At 32.9% G+C, this 18,964-nt stretch overlaps 1 protein-coding gene across 1 annotated transcript in view; it reads left to right on the top strand.

The window, feature by feature from the left end:
• Positions 1 to 7,266: 7,266 nt before the first annotated feature.
• The window catches only part of LOC145283474 (uncharacterized), a 43,490-nt gene continuing 31,792 nt past the window's right edge, over positions 7,267 to 18,964 (top strand). Inside the window, exons 1-2 of the mRNA XM_080132287.1 lie at positions 7,267 to 7,360; positions 14,882 to 14,928. Of these exons, the coding sequence (XP_079988413.1) occupies positions 14,892 to 14,928 (37 nt within the window). The 5' untranslated portion in view covers positions 7,267 to 7,360; positions 14,882 to 14,891. The remainder of the gene's footprint in view (positions 7,361 to 14,881; positions 14,929 to 18,964) is intronic.

Here is an 18,964-nt window from a genome sequence, read left to right as displayed (position 1 = left end):
ATGGCGTTGGTTCTTTGTAAACACGTCAAATAGCAGACATGGTCGAATATTCGCAAGAAAGATTTTTTAAAATATATTTAACTTTTGAAGATTTAAAAGAAAAAAATATATTTACAAAACATTGTTTTTAAGTAAGTAGCAAAACGAAAAACAATTTCAGGGCTCCTTTTTAAAAAAACATGGATGGTTGCGCAAAAGGCCCTACAACATTCAGCTGTGCCCTGGGGAAATTATGCTCAACTGATTGTCATGATTTACCCCAAATATCCTGTTACACTATTAGCAGTCCTCTGGATTCAATTTTGAAAATCGATGAAATAAATGACCTCAGTTGTGACCAAAGATTACTGTATAAATACACAGTAGGTATTTCTAGAGGCAAGGTTGACTCTAGATATGCTTCATGGAAAATTGATCTGCGTGGGAAATTAGTCTTTTAAACCAGGCAAGGTGGCTAACTTTAGCCATCAGACTCGTGTGTTTATGGACTTGTGGTGTATACCCACAAAGGCTCACAACTAAACTCCAGAGGTTAATAAATTTTATTGTAAATGTGTATGCCATTTTTGTTTTGAAATTAAAAAAAAATAAATTTCACCATCAGTAATTGCATATTTTTAATATGATCCAGAGGATTAAGGAAATTCAGCAGATCGCGTTAAAAACACACAAGATAATGTATTTTTTTACTGCCTGAAAACCTTTATTCAATGGTCAAATCCGAGGATGTTGAAGCAAGAGAAAAAGGTTTAAAAAGAATTTTGGCGATTAGATAAGTAAACATTTATTAATTATTCAATGACTAAATTATTTATTCCAATTTATACAACATTTTTAAGATTTTATCTAATTTCACCATAATTGTTAAAGCAGTGCACATTGAAATTTTTTAATATTCTATTAATTTTTATATTCTTTCAGTAGTGGGAAGTCAACCAAGAAACGATTAAAAAGAATACCAAATATTAATCTTAATGCGACTCATTGGACACAATTAATAGATTTGACATTTTGTGGTATTTTTGAACCACCAATGACAAGACTTTTCCGAGAATCATTATTTAATGGGAACAAGCTTGACTTGCTAGATTTGCCATCAAATTCTCAGGGCATCGAACGGGCAGTCAAGTTAACAAAAGAAGCATCACAAACTGTATATGGTTTTGAATCAAGAAATCGACACATCACAGCCAAAGTTTTGGGTAACAAATATATGGTTTCCACTCTGAGAGATCAACAGCTAATATGCTAATTGTGATATTACACAGAATCAGTGAATTTATTGACGAAGGTTTCATTTCTAGAGCGGTAGCTATTAGCATATCTAAGGCATTTGATAGCGTCTGACACAAAGTTTTAATTCATAAAATCTCTAGCTACGGAATTGCTGGAGACGTCCTCTTAAGCATAAACTCCTTTTGCTCTGATAGGTCTATTAAAGTGGTCGATAATGGGCAAAAATACGCAGGTTACAGTATTAAAGCTGACATGCCCCAAGAATCAATATTGGGCCCAACTCTTCCTTTTCTTTATCAAGGATCTCACAAATCATATTCTTCGATAATTTGTCGACATCTATGCAGACAATACTACCAATTATGGCAACACTAAAAAAGCGCACAATGATCAGAAGTTTTCTGATTCTCTCTCCTGTGACCTTAAATGTGTGCTGCAATGGGGTAAAGAGCGGCTGGTCAGCTTTAATACATCCAAAATCAAACTACTATCTGTTCACCACTAACGATTATATCCCCAGTTTTCCCCAATTTAAATGAACATCTCTTGTCTTGATGAAGCACCCTGTTTTACAAACTTCTGGGACCCACTTTTACCCTGACTCTGAAAAAAATACCAACATTAGATCTATCACCCCAGGAAATATCTTATCAGCACCGCGACCCTCTACCTGTACAAAAAACAATTTCGTTCTAAGAGAGAGTACTCCTGCCACATCTGGGTTGGAGCTCCAAAAATACTCTTTCCTGTCTTGACAGAGTGCAGAACATCTTATCCTAGAGTTGACAGATGGCCTCAAAGTAAAAACATAAAATGAAAAAAAAAATAACTTCAAATTAAGGAGTAATAAAGAAAGTCCGCACAATGGAAAACTGTTATTTAATTGTAACTTTAGGACATTAATGCAACACAAATACAACAGGAACACAATGAACTAGTAAATATTTAGTAGCATAGGCCTTCTGCAATTTGACTGCTTGCGATCTTTTTGGAATTCATTGAATTAGACTGCAGCAATACTCAGGGGAAAGGGCATTCCACTTTTCTTAATTTTTGTCCAAAGGTCTTCCAAATGTGAAATTTTATCATTGCGTAGTTGTTGCTTGATGCTTGATGATAGGATTGAGGTCTGGTGATTGTGCAGGCCAATCCAAATACGGAATATAATGCTCTTCCAGGAACCTCTTGACATTTCCAGCTGTGTGAATGGGAGATTATGTATGAAGATGGGATTATCATCCAAATTCATACCAAAGTAGGGTAGAAAATGCTCAGTCAACATATTAATTTACTTGGTCGAATTAATTCGACCTTGCAAGCGAACTATAGAACCCTGGACCATTGGTACTAATAATGCCCCGACCAAAACTTAACCTCCGCCACCTTGCAGCGTTGAAACTGAGCACTTGGGATTTAATTCTTCGTCTTTCCTCCGACGGACATACTGCTTACCATCACTACCTAGCCTATTTCACTTGCTTTCCTCGCTAAAAAGCACCTTTGACCAATATGAAGGGTCATGATCTTCATTGCATCTGACGAAGTCCAGACGGCGCATTTTGTTCTTTACAGAAATCATTGGCTTGCAACACATCCTCGCAAATTAAATTCATTTAATCTGTTCTTGACAGTAGAAAGAGAGCACTTTTTAACAATATTGTACTCTTGTTGGGTTTTGGGAGCCGTTTCAAATCTGTTTCTTAGACTGCGGATCTTGATAGCATTGTCTTCCCTGTTAAAAGTAAGTCTAGTACGACAAGATTTATGGGTATCACGTACACTGCCGGTGTGTTTGGTGCTTTTGCACAGTCGTTTTGTACCATTTTATTATCACATTTCCATCTACGGCCGCGTTCCCGATTGAATAAACCAGAAAGGCGGAGATAATGAGCTCCTGACGATCACTAAGACAAAGTCGTGGCATATGGAATAAATGTTCCGTTGTATAACCTGGAACGACAGCAATTACGCTTAGAGATGCTTTGTTGCCTGTTGGTGGATATTTTAAACTGATTTAGGGGCGATAATTTAAGCTAGATTTAAGTGAATTTGTTGCTGCGGACTTTCTTTTTGCCTCCTCAATTTGAAGTTATTTTTAAAATTGACGTGAACACTAGAATATTTCAATTAAAAGTCAAATACGAACAGGTAAAATTATAGAGGAATAAAAGGCGAATCAAAGCAGGTATAGGTTGTTTAAACAGCTACATTAAATATAGCGTACATTTTCAGTTTTTGAAAAAAATTACAAGTGCGGACTTTCTTTTTGCCGGTATTGTATATATATTCATTAGACTAAAAAGAAAGAATAAAACATTCTATCACATTATTCGCTCGTCTCACCTCCATTAGAGTTTTACTCCAAACATTGATTTCTACGTCTGCTCCGTTCATGATTTTTGAGTCTGAACTTCCGTTCATTTGTTGAAGTCACCTTCTTATCTATCAACTATCAATCATTCTTTATTTGCCTGACTGTTAATTTCTCCAATCCTACAAATGAGGACTTTTGTTAAGTAACACGTGTAAGCTTTCACTATAAAATATCTTGCACGTATTTTTGGCTAATATTATTACGTTCATCATGAATGAAAACGTAAAGTCAACAATTTTCATGCATCGCGTCATTTTGCCGAATACCATATTGCCGGAATGAAATGAAAAAAAAAATCATCTTTACTAAAATTATTGAGATTTCAATTAAGCCTTTATATTTTTAAGTTATGAAATGTACTTCTTAAAAATATACGCGTTCAATGGATGAGTCATTCTCTCATGTAAATTTAGCGTAAAATGACCCTCGTTCTCAGGACGGTATTATTTATGCGTACTTTCAAAATTGTTTATTACATTTTCACACAGCTTCCTTATTACTATATCGATAAAACAATACATTCTCAAATTATAAACAAATAATAAAAATGACTGTTCAGGTTTTAGAAAGTGTGTAGTTTATATTTACATTAAACATAAATATACTGTGAACGAAATTTCGAAAATACGATTTTAAACTGTATTATTTCTTTTAGTAAAACTCAGACAAAAATTTCAGATAGAAAAAGTATTTGATATATTATTCTTATAGAAAAATACATAAAATACTGCTTAAAATTGAACAATTCGTTTTAAAAATTAAACATGAAACATTTGATTACCTTAAAATTTTAAACGAAACTCTTGACATATTATTAGTTTGAAAACATAATTTTAAGCCCTATTACATTTCTGAATCGCTTAGAGTGGATTTTGAGAAGTTGTAAAAGTTGTTTGTAGTGCTCACAATTATTTCAACGAACATCTTTTGCATATTTACACACTCCTTTTTCTCTAATGTTAAATTGGCGATGAACTGTTGTTTGTAATTCTATCTTTGTTTAATGATTACACAATTTGAGAAAAAAAAACGTCTATAATTATTATAAAAGGAAAGGGAAGATAGTTTTAACGCTTTTCAAACAGTATGATCGAGTGTCTTAATGTCTGTGTTTATCAGGTCATGTTGACATGAAGATACTTTACCCTACAGGTAATTCTTGACCAAATATCAAAACTAAAATAGTATTCGAAACCCAAATAAGATACTTTCAGCATTGTTACAAACTAGCTCATGCGTGGAATAATGAACATTCTAATAATATTTTCTCTAGTAAAAAATCGTAGAAGGTATTTCACTAGACCAGATGAATTCTAGTTTTGAACTTCGGCAAAGCAAAGAAAGGACCACAGATAAACTATAACATAGTTAAGCTGTCAATTAGGCAAGAGAAAGATAAACATTTCTCACTGTTTTTCTGGCTCCAGATTGGAGCAGTAGTAGAAAATCTTTAATGAGAACTGGGATATGTCATAAAGAAATCAAATATTTTCCTTGAACAAGATCCCCTTGATTCCTGTTAGCGAAGTGGGCTAGGTTGTAAAAAACGGCTATCAAAGTAAATTAAAATCATTCATAAATTGTAGCATTTATATTTCAAAGTAATTTCGTTCCATTAATAATTTTTTTAATTTACAAAAAACTCGACTGAGTTTTGGTGATTCTTTACACACACTAAGTTTTATGATGTGTAGATCTTGACAGGCTCGCAACACAATTGTTTAGTATTGGGTTAGGCGTTTACATATGTATTGTTATTCCATTTTACACACATATATATAGAATGCTATCAGTTTAAAGTTTTCAAATAAATTATTTTCTTTATGCAAAAGATAATTTTATTAATTTTTAGCTTTCTTTCCTGGTGCCAAACTATTAACAATACGATTTTTTGTTCCGTTTACTTCTGTTAATAATAAGATTTTGATAACTATTTTATTGAATGAATGTGTCATATGATTACTGCTGCGGCATTTAGTTTTGTTTCTTATCCCATCGAAATAAAACTAAAACTTGGTTTATCGTGAAAAGAATTGAAAGACAACGGAACAGTTGGTTGAAGCTGTTTATAGCAGTTCATAAAAAATCTTAAATCTCTTTTCTAAAGCAAGTTTGACACTGAAATATATGCAAATATAATTATGCTCATCTGTGATTCCAGAAAGGGAGAATTTAGAAGCCATGATTCGGAGTAGCGAATCAAAAATTAACATAAGATTTGAAAAAGATATCATTTGTTAATTATTGGAAGCAAAGCTGTTGTTTTATACTGAGTTACATAAGTATGATATAAAAGAAATTCATTGTATAAGTAATAAATAGCAGAAATTTCTAATATATTACTTTATATTATGATAATGTAGACAGGGATGATTTACATTTAAAAGGAAAGATAAATGATAAACTTTGATATAATTTATAAAATTTGACACTTTAATTCTTCGACTCAACTAATTCTGTCGGACCATCATTCAAGAAAAAAATGAACATGTTTACGAATATTTACGCTTTAATATTTATAAAAGTTATTCATGAAAATCTGGAAAATGAAACTACTAATAGGATTGCTTACAATTAGGTCTACATTTATCGGAATTTGCTGTTATATATGATACAAATTGAACATAAAATACACAATAAGAATTGAATATTAATATTTTATAAATGTTATATTCTCATGTAACTTTAAGCAAACAAAAACTATATAAAACATAATTGCTTTTCACACATTCATACACGAGCGTAGACACACAAAAACATCTTCGAGCGTACGCACATACACACATCTATCTGAAGTGCATGTTATTTATGCTCAAAGTTATGATAACCTGAACTATCAATCATGATTCAAACTTCTTCATGGGTTTCCTCTTGGATACTAATTATAGGTTGTGTAGAATCGTCTAGTCGTGACAATGATTCTCTACAGACGAACAGTGTGAACAATGAAGAATGGAAGCCAAATTATGTTTGAATATTAGTCAATACATATAGAAATAATTAACAAACATTTTGTAATTCCATAAATTATGTTGAAAAGTAAAGTTTAAAAGTTGGAAAAAATACAATATATGAATTATTACAGAAAATGGCAAAATTATTTTCTTAATATTCTCTGTGATACTTTATTTAAAACAGGCAGATGGACAAAATAGAAACACGATTTAATGTCTAAATGAAGCCAATAAGATAACAACAGTGCGAATGGGAGGGTATGAAAAAGTGATTTTTGTACTCCTATATTATTAGCACTGATAGTTTATTGTTATTATAGCGTTCAGTAAGGCTGAAGAAACTTACAAAACAGAAGATTATTATGGCCTTTCTAAACAAATTCTTATGTGATTAGTAAACATTCCGACTCGCTCCCTTTTTTTAATACGATTTGTCATTGGCTGATAAATCTATAAATGGTGTTAAAGAAAAACCTGTTTTCAGATGTTCGTTTATCTAGAATTAGAGGAAGTAGATCTGAGGCACTAAAGAAATGAAGAAAAAAAGGATTCATTTATTTTTTTCGATTAAAACACATATATGCATAAACAATGGGAAACATATGCATACAAACAATGAAAATTTTAAGACAAATGAATTTGTAAAGGCGGAACACACTTTTTAATTTGTTTTGTGGGGGAGGAGTGTGAATGACTTGGTGAGCGTGTGAGAATGGCGTTATGACATACACATATATAACTAACCTCTTTAGCTGAACTGTAAACCTTTCACTTGCTTTTGAATCTAAAAACACAGGTGAGTTTTCGTTCGTTTTAGATTGAATTGATCTGCTTCTTTAGTAATCCGCTAATATTAGAACAACGTAGGCAACTATTATCAAAGTTCAGCCATGTTTTATACAGAAAAAAAAAAACGAAATGCTTTGTAAAATTCTAACCAGATTTGCATTTTAAACTTTAAATAATTCGAACAGCTAAACTTAATTCTATACATAATTTTTGTATCAAACATAATATTATATTGGATATTTTTTTTACTAAGAGAAGGTTAAAGCGTATATTATTCGCAATTGAATTTGGGGAATAGAAAGAGTTAATAACACTGAAAAAAATCGTTTATTTGCATAATGAGTTTTTGCTTGTGTTTTAAAGTATTCTTTTATAATTTCTTTTGTTAGTAGTGGTAGTGGAAATTTCCGCAGTCAATGACATGGATAATAACCCAAATTTTAATGCCAAACTACAACAAGGTTAAATAAACACAAAAGAAAATAATTAAATTTTACAGTTAAGTAAAAATATGCACGAGAAAATGACTTTATGAAAGAAAATATTTCATTTGCAACATATGGAATCTAAATCTAGCCTATAACGATTTATAAAAAACTCATTTCTTAATTAGGAATGCTATTAATAACTAATAATCTCACATATGTTTTCACTTATTCTTCAAAACTCATAATAATTACATTCAAAATTAAAAATATCTTATCTCATACAATCATTTTATCGTACATATGGGATACACCTACACTTTGTATGTATTTATTTATTAATTTTATTTAATGCATTTTATTTATTTTACACCAAGTTTCTATTTTGGCTTTTTACTGTTACTGTTCGACGTCCGTTCTATTTTTACCTATTACGTGTTTCTATCTAAGGTATAAATTTTCTTCTATCTAACGCAATAAGGTTTTTCGATTACTCGTATTTATTAACTCTTGTTTTCGCACAATATATTTGAACGTTGCTGTGTGTACAGATACACGTATACTTTGAATGCCATTCCTTTTCTGTTTTTTGTAAAACGTATTAATGTTCTATTTACTGTATTACTCTACCTTTATCTAATGCATTACCATTATCTAATCTAGTATTGATGTATTTAACACAACGTTATTCTAATTATTAATACTATATCTAGTGCATCAACTCTCTCTCTCTCTCTCTCTCTCTCTCTCTAACATACGTTTTTCTGTCTAATGTATTACTAATCTTCTATCTAATGTATTAACGTTTTATGTCTAACATATTAATAGTTTTCTACTTAATGTATTATGTTCTGTCTGACGTTATCTTTCTAACGTAAGAACATTCTTTTATCTAACGTATTATGGTATTCTATTTAACCTAGCAACTCTTTTCTCTCGAACATATTGCCGTTTTTCTATAAAACGTATTTTCTTTTATCTAACACATAAACGCCATTCTATGTAAAATATTTACGTTTTTCTATATAGCTATTAAACATTATTCTTCCTCAAACATGAACCTTTTCTTTCTAACGTATTAATGTCCGTCTGATTATTTAATATATTAATGTACTTCTATGAAACGTATAACCGTCCGTATTATTTTGTATATCGAGACTACTATTATCATTTCGGATTTAATTCGCCCAACTTTTTGGACAATTTAACCTCCGACCTTCTAAGGTGATTCTTGTCGAGAATCTTTATGTCGAACTCAGAAATCTTCGGAATTTCCAATGGAACGCTTTTATCAAGGAACCAGGGCTCATCGGATATACGTTATAATTAGTGCTAAGTGAGTCTTCTGAAGGTTGAACGCTCAATCCTCTATAAGGGGCGATAGTAAGAATACAATTACGAATTTAATATCTACCCAGTCATGGTTAACTGATCGAGAGAAATATACACTTTCCAATTAAATAAAAGGTTCGTATAGATTCCAGAGTTCAATATAACGAACCTGAAGAATGGCCGGAAGTTATATCGGCCTATTAAGAATGGCATCCAAGATGAGAACAGTAGTCCAAATTTTCAGAATAATAAAAATTATCAATCCTTATCTGAAAAAAAATTCCGAAGTGTATTATCGTTCGTATATATAACATATTACCGTTATTCTACAAACTATTATACTTAAATCTAACGTATTAATATCCTTTCATGTAGCCTATTAAACTTTTATATAACATGTTATAGTTTTCTCTTATCTCTTATTCATTTAAATTCTTCAATATAACATATTAACATTCTTCCCTGACGTATTATTGCCCTATATACTGTACTAGCATGGGTGCTTGGCGTTTCCCGGGTGTTTAAAGGTGTGTGTTGAGCAAAAAAAAAAAAAAAGTAGTAGTAGGCAGGCAGGCTCGAACCCGTGCCGCGAAGAGGGAAAAGAACGTGACAAAAACGCGATGTTTTTGTCGTTGTATCCATCGCCAAACCGGAAGTGGCGAAGATTTAAATTAAGGCTAGTCAATCGAAAAGAGGGGATGACTTTCGAAAATATCGGTGAAAAAATAGCGACCCTTCTCTGTAGAAAAGTGTCTAGTTGAGGGTGAAGGAATTAATGTTTTTGGCCAATTTTCGATATTTGTCGTCAGAGGATTCGAGCTTTAAAACAATACCGATATTCTGAAAATCCGTCGCCTCTATTGAAAGTTTTAGGCAGGCATACATAATATATACATATATACATATATACATAGCTACATAGATATCTCCATACATACATACATTTAAACAGACATATGAGATTTATATTACAGATTACTTTTTCCCCTTAATATATTAACGTTATTTTATTTAAATCACAAGCAAGGGGGGGGATGCGGAGCCCGAACTTGCCCGGCCATTAAATACGTTTAAATATATTTTAATTTATACAGATTTCATATTTATTATTACAGAGTAAAATTCTCTAGTGAATATTATATTGTACCTAATATATAGCACTGATTTCAAAAGTAAATTTCAGTATTGATTTAGGGTGGTTTGATTTGTTGTGAATCAAACCACCCTAAATCAATATTGAAATCAATATTTCCCAATGTCTCTTTAAGAATTTCTAGGCTATCTTCTAACAAATCTATATTCAACAAAAATGAAAAATATTACAATGAAGCCCTTAAAAACTCAGGATACAAATCACAAAATCAAATTCCTAAATAAAAATGATAGAAACAAAAACTGCATTGAAAATAAACCTACTAAGAGCATAATAACCTATAATACGGCCATGTCATCCCGTATGCGAGTTACAAAAAATGACCAAAAAGCAAGATTAAAGCAAAATGGAACCGCAAGTATTAGATATTAACACAAATAATCAGCAAACCAAAGTCTGTAAAAGTAAAAACAGACATAGGGAGACCCTATGGTTCAACCCTCCATATTCCAAAAATCTTGAGACAAACATAGTCAGAGAATTTTTAAAAATATTAGAAAAACTTTAAAGTCCCTCATAGATACAGTAAAATCTTTAATAAAAACACAATCAAAGTGTCTTACTCAACTATGTCAAACCTTCATCAAAAAATAGTTAGTTTTAACAATAAAAAAATTAATAATATACAAAATACAAATGCAGAAAATATAGCAGACTGTAACTATAGAAGAAAAAATAGATGCCCTCTACAAGGTCTATTTTATTAAAGTTATTGGTATTTTGTTGCTTATATTTGATATCGATATTTTTGTATCCACTATTTTTTAGGGCTGTTTCATAGATATTGGTTGACCTGTTAAATGCATTTTCATCGCTTGAGTTATTGCTGAGTCTACTTACGATTCAGTTAGGAATCTGTTTTATAATTGATGATGGGTGGTTGGACTTAGGGTTTACGCATATTGGAGCGTTATCTTTTAAGTAGAGTTCATATGTGTTTTTATCTAAATTTAATGTGACGTCCAGGAAGTTTGTTATTTTTACGTTAGCTGATACATCTGCTTTTAGGCCTAATTTTTTCATTTCCTTGTGTATGATTTTCTTAAAGTTATCTCCCTTGACTTTGTTGGAGTCTTTTATTATAGCTAGTCCATCATCTCTATATAGGCCGATATCCGTAGTATCAAATAACTATAATAAAATTAAAAATTGAAGAAAAAGAACTATAATTTGGTATACAGCCCCATACAATCAAATGTAAAAACAAAACTTGGCAATACATTTTTAGATCTTATTGAAAAACACTGTCCCGCAACAAAACCCTTACACTAAAGTTTCAATGAAAATACCTTAAAGTTATCCTACGACTGCTGCGAAAATTTAGAGATGATAAATAAAGCACGTAATAACAAAATATTAAATAAAAAACAATGTAAACAACAACAAAATAAACATTAAAAAAGCATACACCATGACAAAAATAAAACTAACACTAGCAGAAATAATAATAATAATAATAATAATAATAATAATAATAATAATAATAATAATAATAATAATAATAATAATAATAATACACCAACTCCGGACAACAACAACCATACTAGAAATAAAAATAAAAATGCTAATAACGAACAAGATAAATGCAACTGTAGACCCTGCACACTTTTCCAACTTCAAAATAAATGTCTAACCAAAAGCGTAGTTTACCAGGCCACACTATTTACGACAGAAAACCCGAATAACCAGAAATATTACGTAGGATTGACTTCCTTAGATTTCAAAACTCGATATTATGACCACAAAAGTACATTCAACAATAAAAAAACACTGTATGAATACAACGCTAGCAAATAAATACTGGGAACACCAGAAAAGCGGACATTCGCCGGTAGTCGAATGGAAAATAATAAGACAAGCTACCACATGTAGAGGCCTAGACGACCCATGTAGATTATGCCTTCATGAAAAATTTACTATCCTGTACTTTAAAGAACGCCAACATCTATTAAACCGTAGAAGAGAAATAGCGAACAACTGTGTTCACAAGATAAAATTTACTCTAGGATAGCGATACAAAATAACTTTAAAACTAACAAAAACAATAGAAAATAAACAAATAAATAAAGTAAACACAAATATACATAAACTATCACACACACACACACACACACACATATATATATATATATATATGTATGTATATATATATAAACTAACAGAAAAAAACCTCAACCTAGATTTAAAACAGGTCAAGAAACTAGATATCCAGCCTAAATAGAGCACACACAAAGGAACAGGTCAACCAGAGGTGAAATAGGCCTTTTTCCGGTAAGTGCATGTTCATTGCCTAATAGGAAGGGCACGGTGGATACTAGAAAGCTGATTGGCTAACTAAAATCTCAATAGCAGGTGCGTATATAAAAACGACAGACAACCACAAAATTCGCGCATAAGCCTGAAGAGCCCTAGAGTGGATGAAACGCGGAATATTTAGTGTAGCTTAATCGCCATATATATTTTATAACTTACTAACTAGTTCTACCTACGTATTGAGCACTTTTGAAATAAATACTTAACGTTCACGCATAAATTTATACTTTCATATATTAATTTTATGTGAGTAAATGAAGTAGTTATATATATATATATATATATATATATATATATATATATATATATATATATATATATATATAACCCCTACAGGGCCGGCACAGATACACAGGATTGAGAAAAAGGTGCAACTGGCATAGGGGTTATGTATATATAGAGGGGGGTCGCCGACGACTCGTGGCAGGGTGTCCTTTCGATGTCGTTGCTTAAGGTTATATTAGAATCGGTTAGCTGTAACTCCCCCCCCCCTCAATACGTTTCGAAATAGTCGTTCACCATTCAGCAGCGGTCCTTTTTCTGGGTCCAGTAATGTCCTGCTTCCCAAGAGTGGGAGGATATCCAAGTATTTCCCACCGGCCTGTGAACGCCCCGACACAGAAAAAAACAAAAACAAATAAAAAACGGGATCTAAGACTATCGAAGAAAAAATGTCTTTTTCGTCTCCTTAATTGAATTCGCCGGCGGTCCTCGCACAACAGAATTATTATTTCGGTAAAAGCAATAAATATCCATATCCCGTGAATTGGCGACTTTTATAATATCACTATCTGCTGTCTTATCGTTAAGTTAGTTTTCATGGGCAATTTCCATTTACTCTAGCCACTTGACGGCGATTATCTCATTCCCTTGACGGTCGGTTAATGAACATTTTTGTGGGGCAGGGAGATCATTTTCATTATTTGTTAAAACACCTTCTTTCTTCCCATAATCATCACCATTATCATCATCATCATCTTCATCATTATATTTACCCATGCGAAATCTCCTGAATTCGCGTTAAAGGAACCACCCAGGAGACAGGCTGTCTCTCAATCCACTAGTAAGGTCCTCCAGGCGTTTTCCGGGTCACATCGGGTCACGCACACACACAAACACACACACACACACACATATATATATATACGTGAGTGTGTGTGTGTGTGTGTGTATGCTACATCATTTAAATGACAGTAAAACAAGTACAAAACATACACGAAATTGCTGTATGGTGTTATTAATTTTAAGACAAGTATATTATACTGTGATGTGCGCCAGAAAGTTTTATTTTCTAGATATTAATGAGTATATTTTATTTAATTTGTTTTTCTAGCTTTTTAAACGTAAACACATTCATGTTTACATTAATGAAAACGAATGAGAAAGGTATTTAAGAAATACGCTCTGTGCGTTTAAATGATTTCTTCTAGGTTTTTCGGAGAATTTTATTTTTTTGATTGTTATCTTCATTTTTTTATATTGTGCATTCATTTTATTGTCTAAAATAAAATGCGCAGAAATAAACACCACTTCATAAATTTTGAAAATGTAAATTACTATTCATGTTTATATTACTTGTATTGATCGGACTATTGTTATCTTATCTTGAGTGCTATTAGTGTACGTTTCCGTAGGATTGTCCTTCGACCTTCATCAGACATGTCGGTTGTTGTTTGAAAAAAAAAGGAGAAAGGTTACTGGCCCAGTAGGTATTTTCGTATTTCTGGAGTCAGTCTTCATTTTTTGGTCGTTGTTTCTAATCTATTAGAAAAAAAAACAACACTTTCTTTCGTGGAACGAGGTCAAAATAATTGATAGGAATGTAAGGTGGAGTGTCTGGCAACTCAAAGAAGCGGCACATATTCTAAAAAAAGAAAAAAATTACTAAGCAAACCAAGCTGGAATTTACTAACATTTGGGAGCCTCTAATTATTGAGAAAGCAAATATTGTACATCCTTAAAATGTATGCGATGAATAGGAGATAATCCCTCTATAGATCTTTATTAGAGTTACCTCCCATTTGTCAACCAATTTATTTTCTCACAGATTCGAAACAATGATCAAAAAATGGAAACCGACTCACAGAAATATGAAAATATCTACGAATCAGTAACTTTTCTCCTTTCTTTTCTAAACAACAACCGACATGTATGATGAAGGTCGAAGGATAATAGGATCGAAACATTGCACTAAAAACACTCAAGATAAGAACAACAGTTCGATCAATAAAATATGATCAGATCTCATTAAAAATTTACAACTTCAATACTATTCATATTGTTTTTCATATTGATTATTTTCCAGGGTAACCACTATGTCTATTATTCCACTTGCAATATACATTTTGGCAGGTAATTATTTTATCATTTTTATCTAAAATAAGTCTCAAACTACATATGTTTATATGTATGTATATATATATATGTATATATATATATGCATATATATATATTTGTGTGTGTGTTTTATTATATGTTAACAATCATCAAACCTTTATGTTGAAAATGTTGGTTTGTAAAAAAAAAGAAACATACTTACCCACATCTATTATTGCTTCACGTATTACTTTATCAAGCTTTTTCCATATGATTACGATAGAGAAAATGACTTTTTTTATCAATGAACATAACGATTCCAAATAATGATTCTTGCGTAGTTGATAGAATTCAGGCATTATATTAATTTATAAAATGAATTCGTAAATTGTTTCAGCATCGCTCCATAGAATAAGACAAGCAGAAAACCGTTATTTTAACATAGAACTCTTCCGTAATATACAACTACATACGCTGATACTTTTATTCATTTTATTATATGCATTTTTCTTTATTCAATTCTTTATTGATTGCCATTTATTTTTCTTTTATTCATTATTTTTATTTGTTTGCACTAATTTTTTCATACATGATTTTTCATATATTTTTTCTTTGATTCTTTTCCTTTCTTTTTGCTTCTTTTTTATTCAATCTTCACCCTAAACAAGGCGAGTGCCACTTTGAAGTAGGGGGCTACTATCGGGGACAATTAGCGGGGGCGTTATGAAGGGAGATGAGTAGAAAGATGTTTGTCTACATTACACATGAACTTCTGCATATCAGTAAAGTTGGAAAAGCAGTATCCCAGAAGGGAGTTCCAAAGACTTGTAGTTCTAGGGAAGAAACTATTAGAGTAAAAGGCTTTCTTACACCCAGAGATATCTTCTGTAAAGGGGTGAGACTTAGTTGCTTGTCGGGTTTGTCGGGGGTAGTCACGTCGACGAGGTACAAGTGTTTGCAATTCGTCAGAGCAGCCACCATTAAAGTATTTGTAGAACAGGCAGAGGGATGCAACATTTCGTCGATGGGACAGAGGCTGAAGCCTAGATGACAGTTCAGGACTTGTCAGGTTGGCGACTCTCTTTTGAACCCTGTCCAGGAGTGAGAGACAAGCAGCAGATGCACCAGCCCAAATGTGACAGCAATACTCCATATATGGCTGAATGGTGGCCTTATAGAGGTACAGGATACTTCCAGGCGTAAGTAATTTTCTAGCACGATAGAGAGAGCCCACATTCCATGCAGCAGCCTTGGCAATGTTCTTAATGTATCTATTCCAGTTCATGTTTCCTATAAGCGTTAGGCCGAGGACTTTAAAAGAAGTGCTTTCAGGCAGTGTATTCTTAGCCATTGCTATTGGTGGTAGAAAAGGTTTCTTGTAGTCATTGAAGGAAACAAGCTTAGTCTTGGCAGCATTTATTGTGACCATCCATTCTTGTCCCCATTCCACTACAGATTGGAGGTCAACCTCTAGTGATTCTTCCATTTCCTTAGATATGTGTCCATTTGTTTTCCCCTCATGCCTGTTATAGAGGGAGGTGCCATCGGCAAATATACCCATCTCCGAAACAATTTTATGAATACCAGGAACAATAAAGGTCCAAGGATAGACCCCTGGGCTACTCCCGCATTTATATCATATTGTTTAGATGTACGACCGTCGAGAACAACTTGGATTTTTCTCTTACTTAAGAAGGATTTAATTACATTTTGTATTCTTCCAGTGATTCCATATGATCTAATTTTCCTTAGAATACCATCGTGCCATACCTTGTCAAAAGCCTTAGATATATCAAGGGCTACCGCTTTATCTTCCCCTGTTTTGTCCAGTGAACGGTATATACGTTCAGAGACGACAGTTAAGACATCTGCTGTTGAACGGGCTTGCCTGAATCCATATTGTTTGTCGGTCAGGAGTTTAGCAGTTGTTAGGTGTTGGACTAGGGCTTGATTAAGGACTCAAATATTTTGGAGAAAAGTGGGAGGAGGCTAATGGGGCGATAATTTAGTGGGTCAGTTCTTTCACCAGAATTCTTGAAAACTGGGGCCACAGAAGCGGTTTTCCAGCAGTCGGGAAAGCAAGATTCATTAAGGCATTTATTGTAAAGTTTGGAGAGAACTGGAGCAATCTCGGCAGAGCATTTTTTTATTATCATAGCCGGAACGAGATCTGGTCTACATGCTTTTGAGGTTTGTCTAGGTTTTTTTATGCTACCATGCACCTGAGAAGGAGTGATTTTCAAATCGTCTAGTATGGCGTCTGTCCGCAAAGGAAAGTCGGGGAGGGAGTGGTGTGCCGGGTCCAGTGTGGAGTTTGAGGCAAAATGACTGGAAAGCAGATTTGCCTTATCGGTTGCCATGCAAGCAACTTCATGATTGATTGATAGTGGGGGAATCGTTGCCTACCCTTTATTTACTACACTGTTGTAGATTTTCCCAAAATCACGGGTTCCTAATTTCTGTGCTTCAATGCGTTTCCTGCTGGTTACCGTGTAATATATCTTAGCTGTCTCTATTACTCTCTTACAGTTATTTCTGGTTCCTATATACTTCGGGCTGTTTAAACTGGACTTATGTCGGTTGAATATTTTCATTCTTGAGTTTTCATTCATTTTTATTCGTTTATCTTTTATTTTCTTTATTTATCTTCATTCCTCCTCAATTCATTTTTCTTGCATTTATTTTTTTATTCAACCTTTTTCATTTATTTTCTATTAATCTGTTTATATTTGTTTTATTTAATTTTTCCATTAGTTTTTCTTTTTCACTTTTCGTTTTTTTCTTTTGTTTTCATTTATTTTTCTTTCATTTGCTCCATTTGTTTTCATTCATTTTTTCCTAATTCAATTTTTTGCGATTATTGTTATTGGTGGTAGTAATTATGCATCATCTGCACTGTCGACATGATATTTTTTCAAGGGATATCTATAACCTATTTTGTATAGTGTGATATCTGCTTTTGTCATGATACCATTCTGCAAGCATTATTTCCTACTTTCATTGTAAGTAGTAATAGCGTAATATCTGTTATGCGGTCATGAAACCATACATAAAAATAAAAACAAAGTATAACAAACCCCCAAAATATCCCTCTCCATCGAACAGTATATGATACTAGATGGCTGATGGGATGGTTTCCGAACGTTGTTTAAAAAGAATGTGTCTACGTTAGCACCCGACTTAACTGATTGGTTAACTATCGGCATAGATAGCTTCATACCCTTCAAGAAATTCAACAGAAATCGAACAGCAAACGATGGTACACCGCTGAATATGCTGCCGCCGTTGAATACAGAAACCATTATTTTAATTATTTTAAATTTAACAGATATTTTAAAGTCTTTAAAACTGCCAGAAATCATCGCAAAAGGATTATAAAAAACGCTAGAGAGTCATATGCTTGGTCGAAAGTAGTTCACATGAGTTTTCGCGAACTAATAACAAGATCCTAAACAATTGCGTGTCCTCTATCCCGACAATCAACTGACCTGAGGTGATAGAGTCAACATCTGACGGAGCCAAACTTTTTGCCAATAACTTTGCAGCAAACTCAACCCTATGCGATTAGGACCTCCTGCTTTCCGAATTCCCTCCCTAGAACGAAAATTATCTGAGCGACATCGACATATTGTTCATCAAGTATCTTGATACCAGTAAAACAACTGGTCCTGACAATATTCCAGATATTCTAGTAAAAAATCTACAATCGGCACTAGCACCAATTCTTGCAAAGCGGTTCAATTGATGCCTAAAGTAGGAATGCGTCCCAACACCTTGGAAAACCTCATTAAATTGCCCCCCAAATCGTCGAGATCGGTCTACTGCATCTCAGTACAGACAAATTAGTCTTCTGAGTGTCATGAGTAAGTTGCTTGAATTCATGTTAAATATAGAAATTCTCAACCACCTCAGCAAACACAATATATTCAATGGTAAGCAATATAGTTTCCGAGATCTACAGCTGATGTACTGAATGGATCAGTGAATCTAACAATGGGGATTTTCTTTCAAGAGCAATAGCTATTGATTTATCAAATGCATTTGATAGAGTTTGGCATAAAGGTTTACTTCA

The sequence above is a fragment of the Euprymna scolopes genome, chromosome 1, assembly GCF_053919585.1.
Source record: "Euprymna scolopes isolate OS-2025 chromosome 1, ASM5391958v1, whole genome shotgun sequence".
NCBI lineage: Eukaryota > Metazoa > Mollusca > Cephalopoda > Sepiida > Sepiolidae > Euprymna > Euprymna scolopes.
The sequence above is the reverse complement of the archived record's forward strand: the minus strand, read 5'-3'. Positions and strand labels throughout refer to the sequence as shown.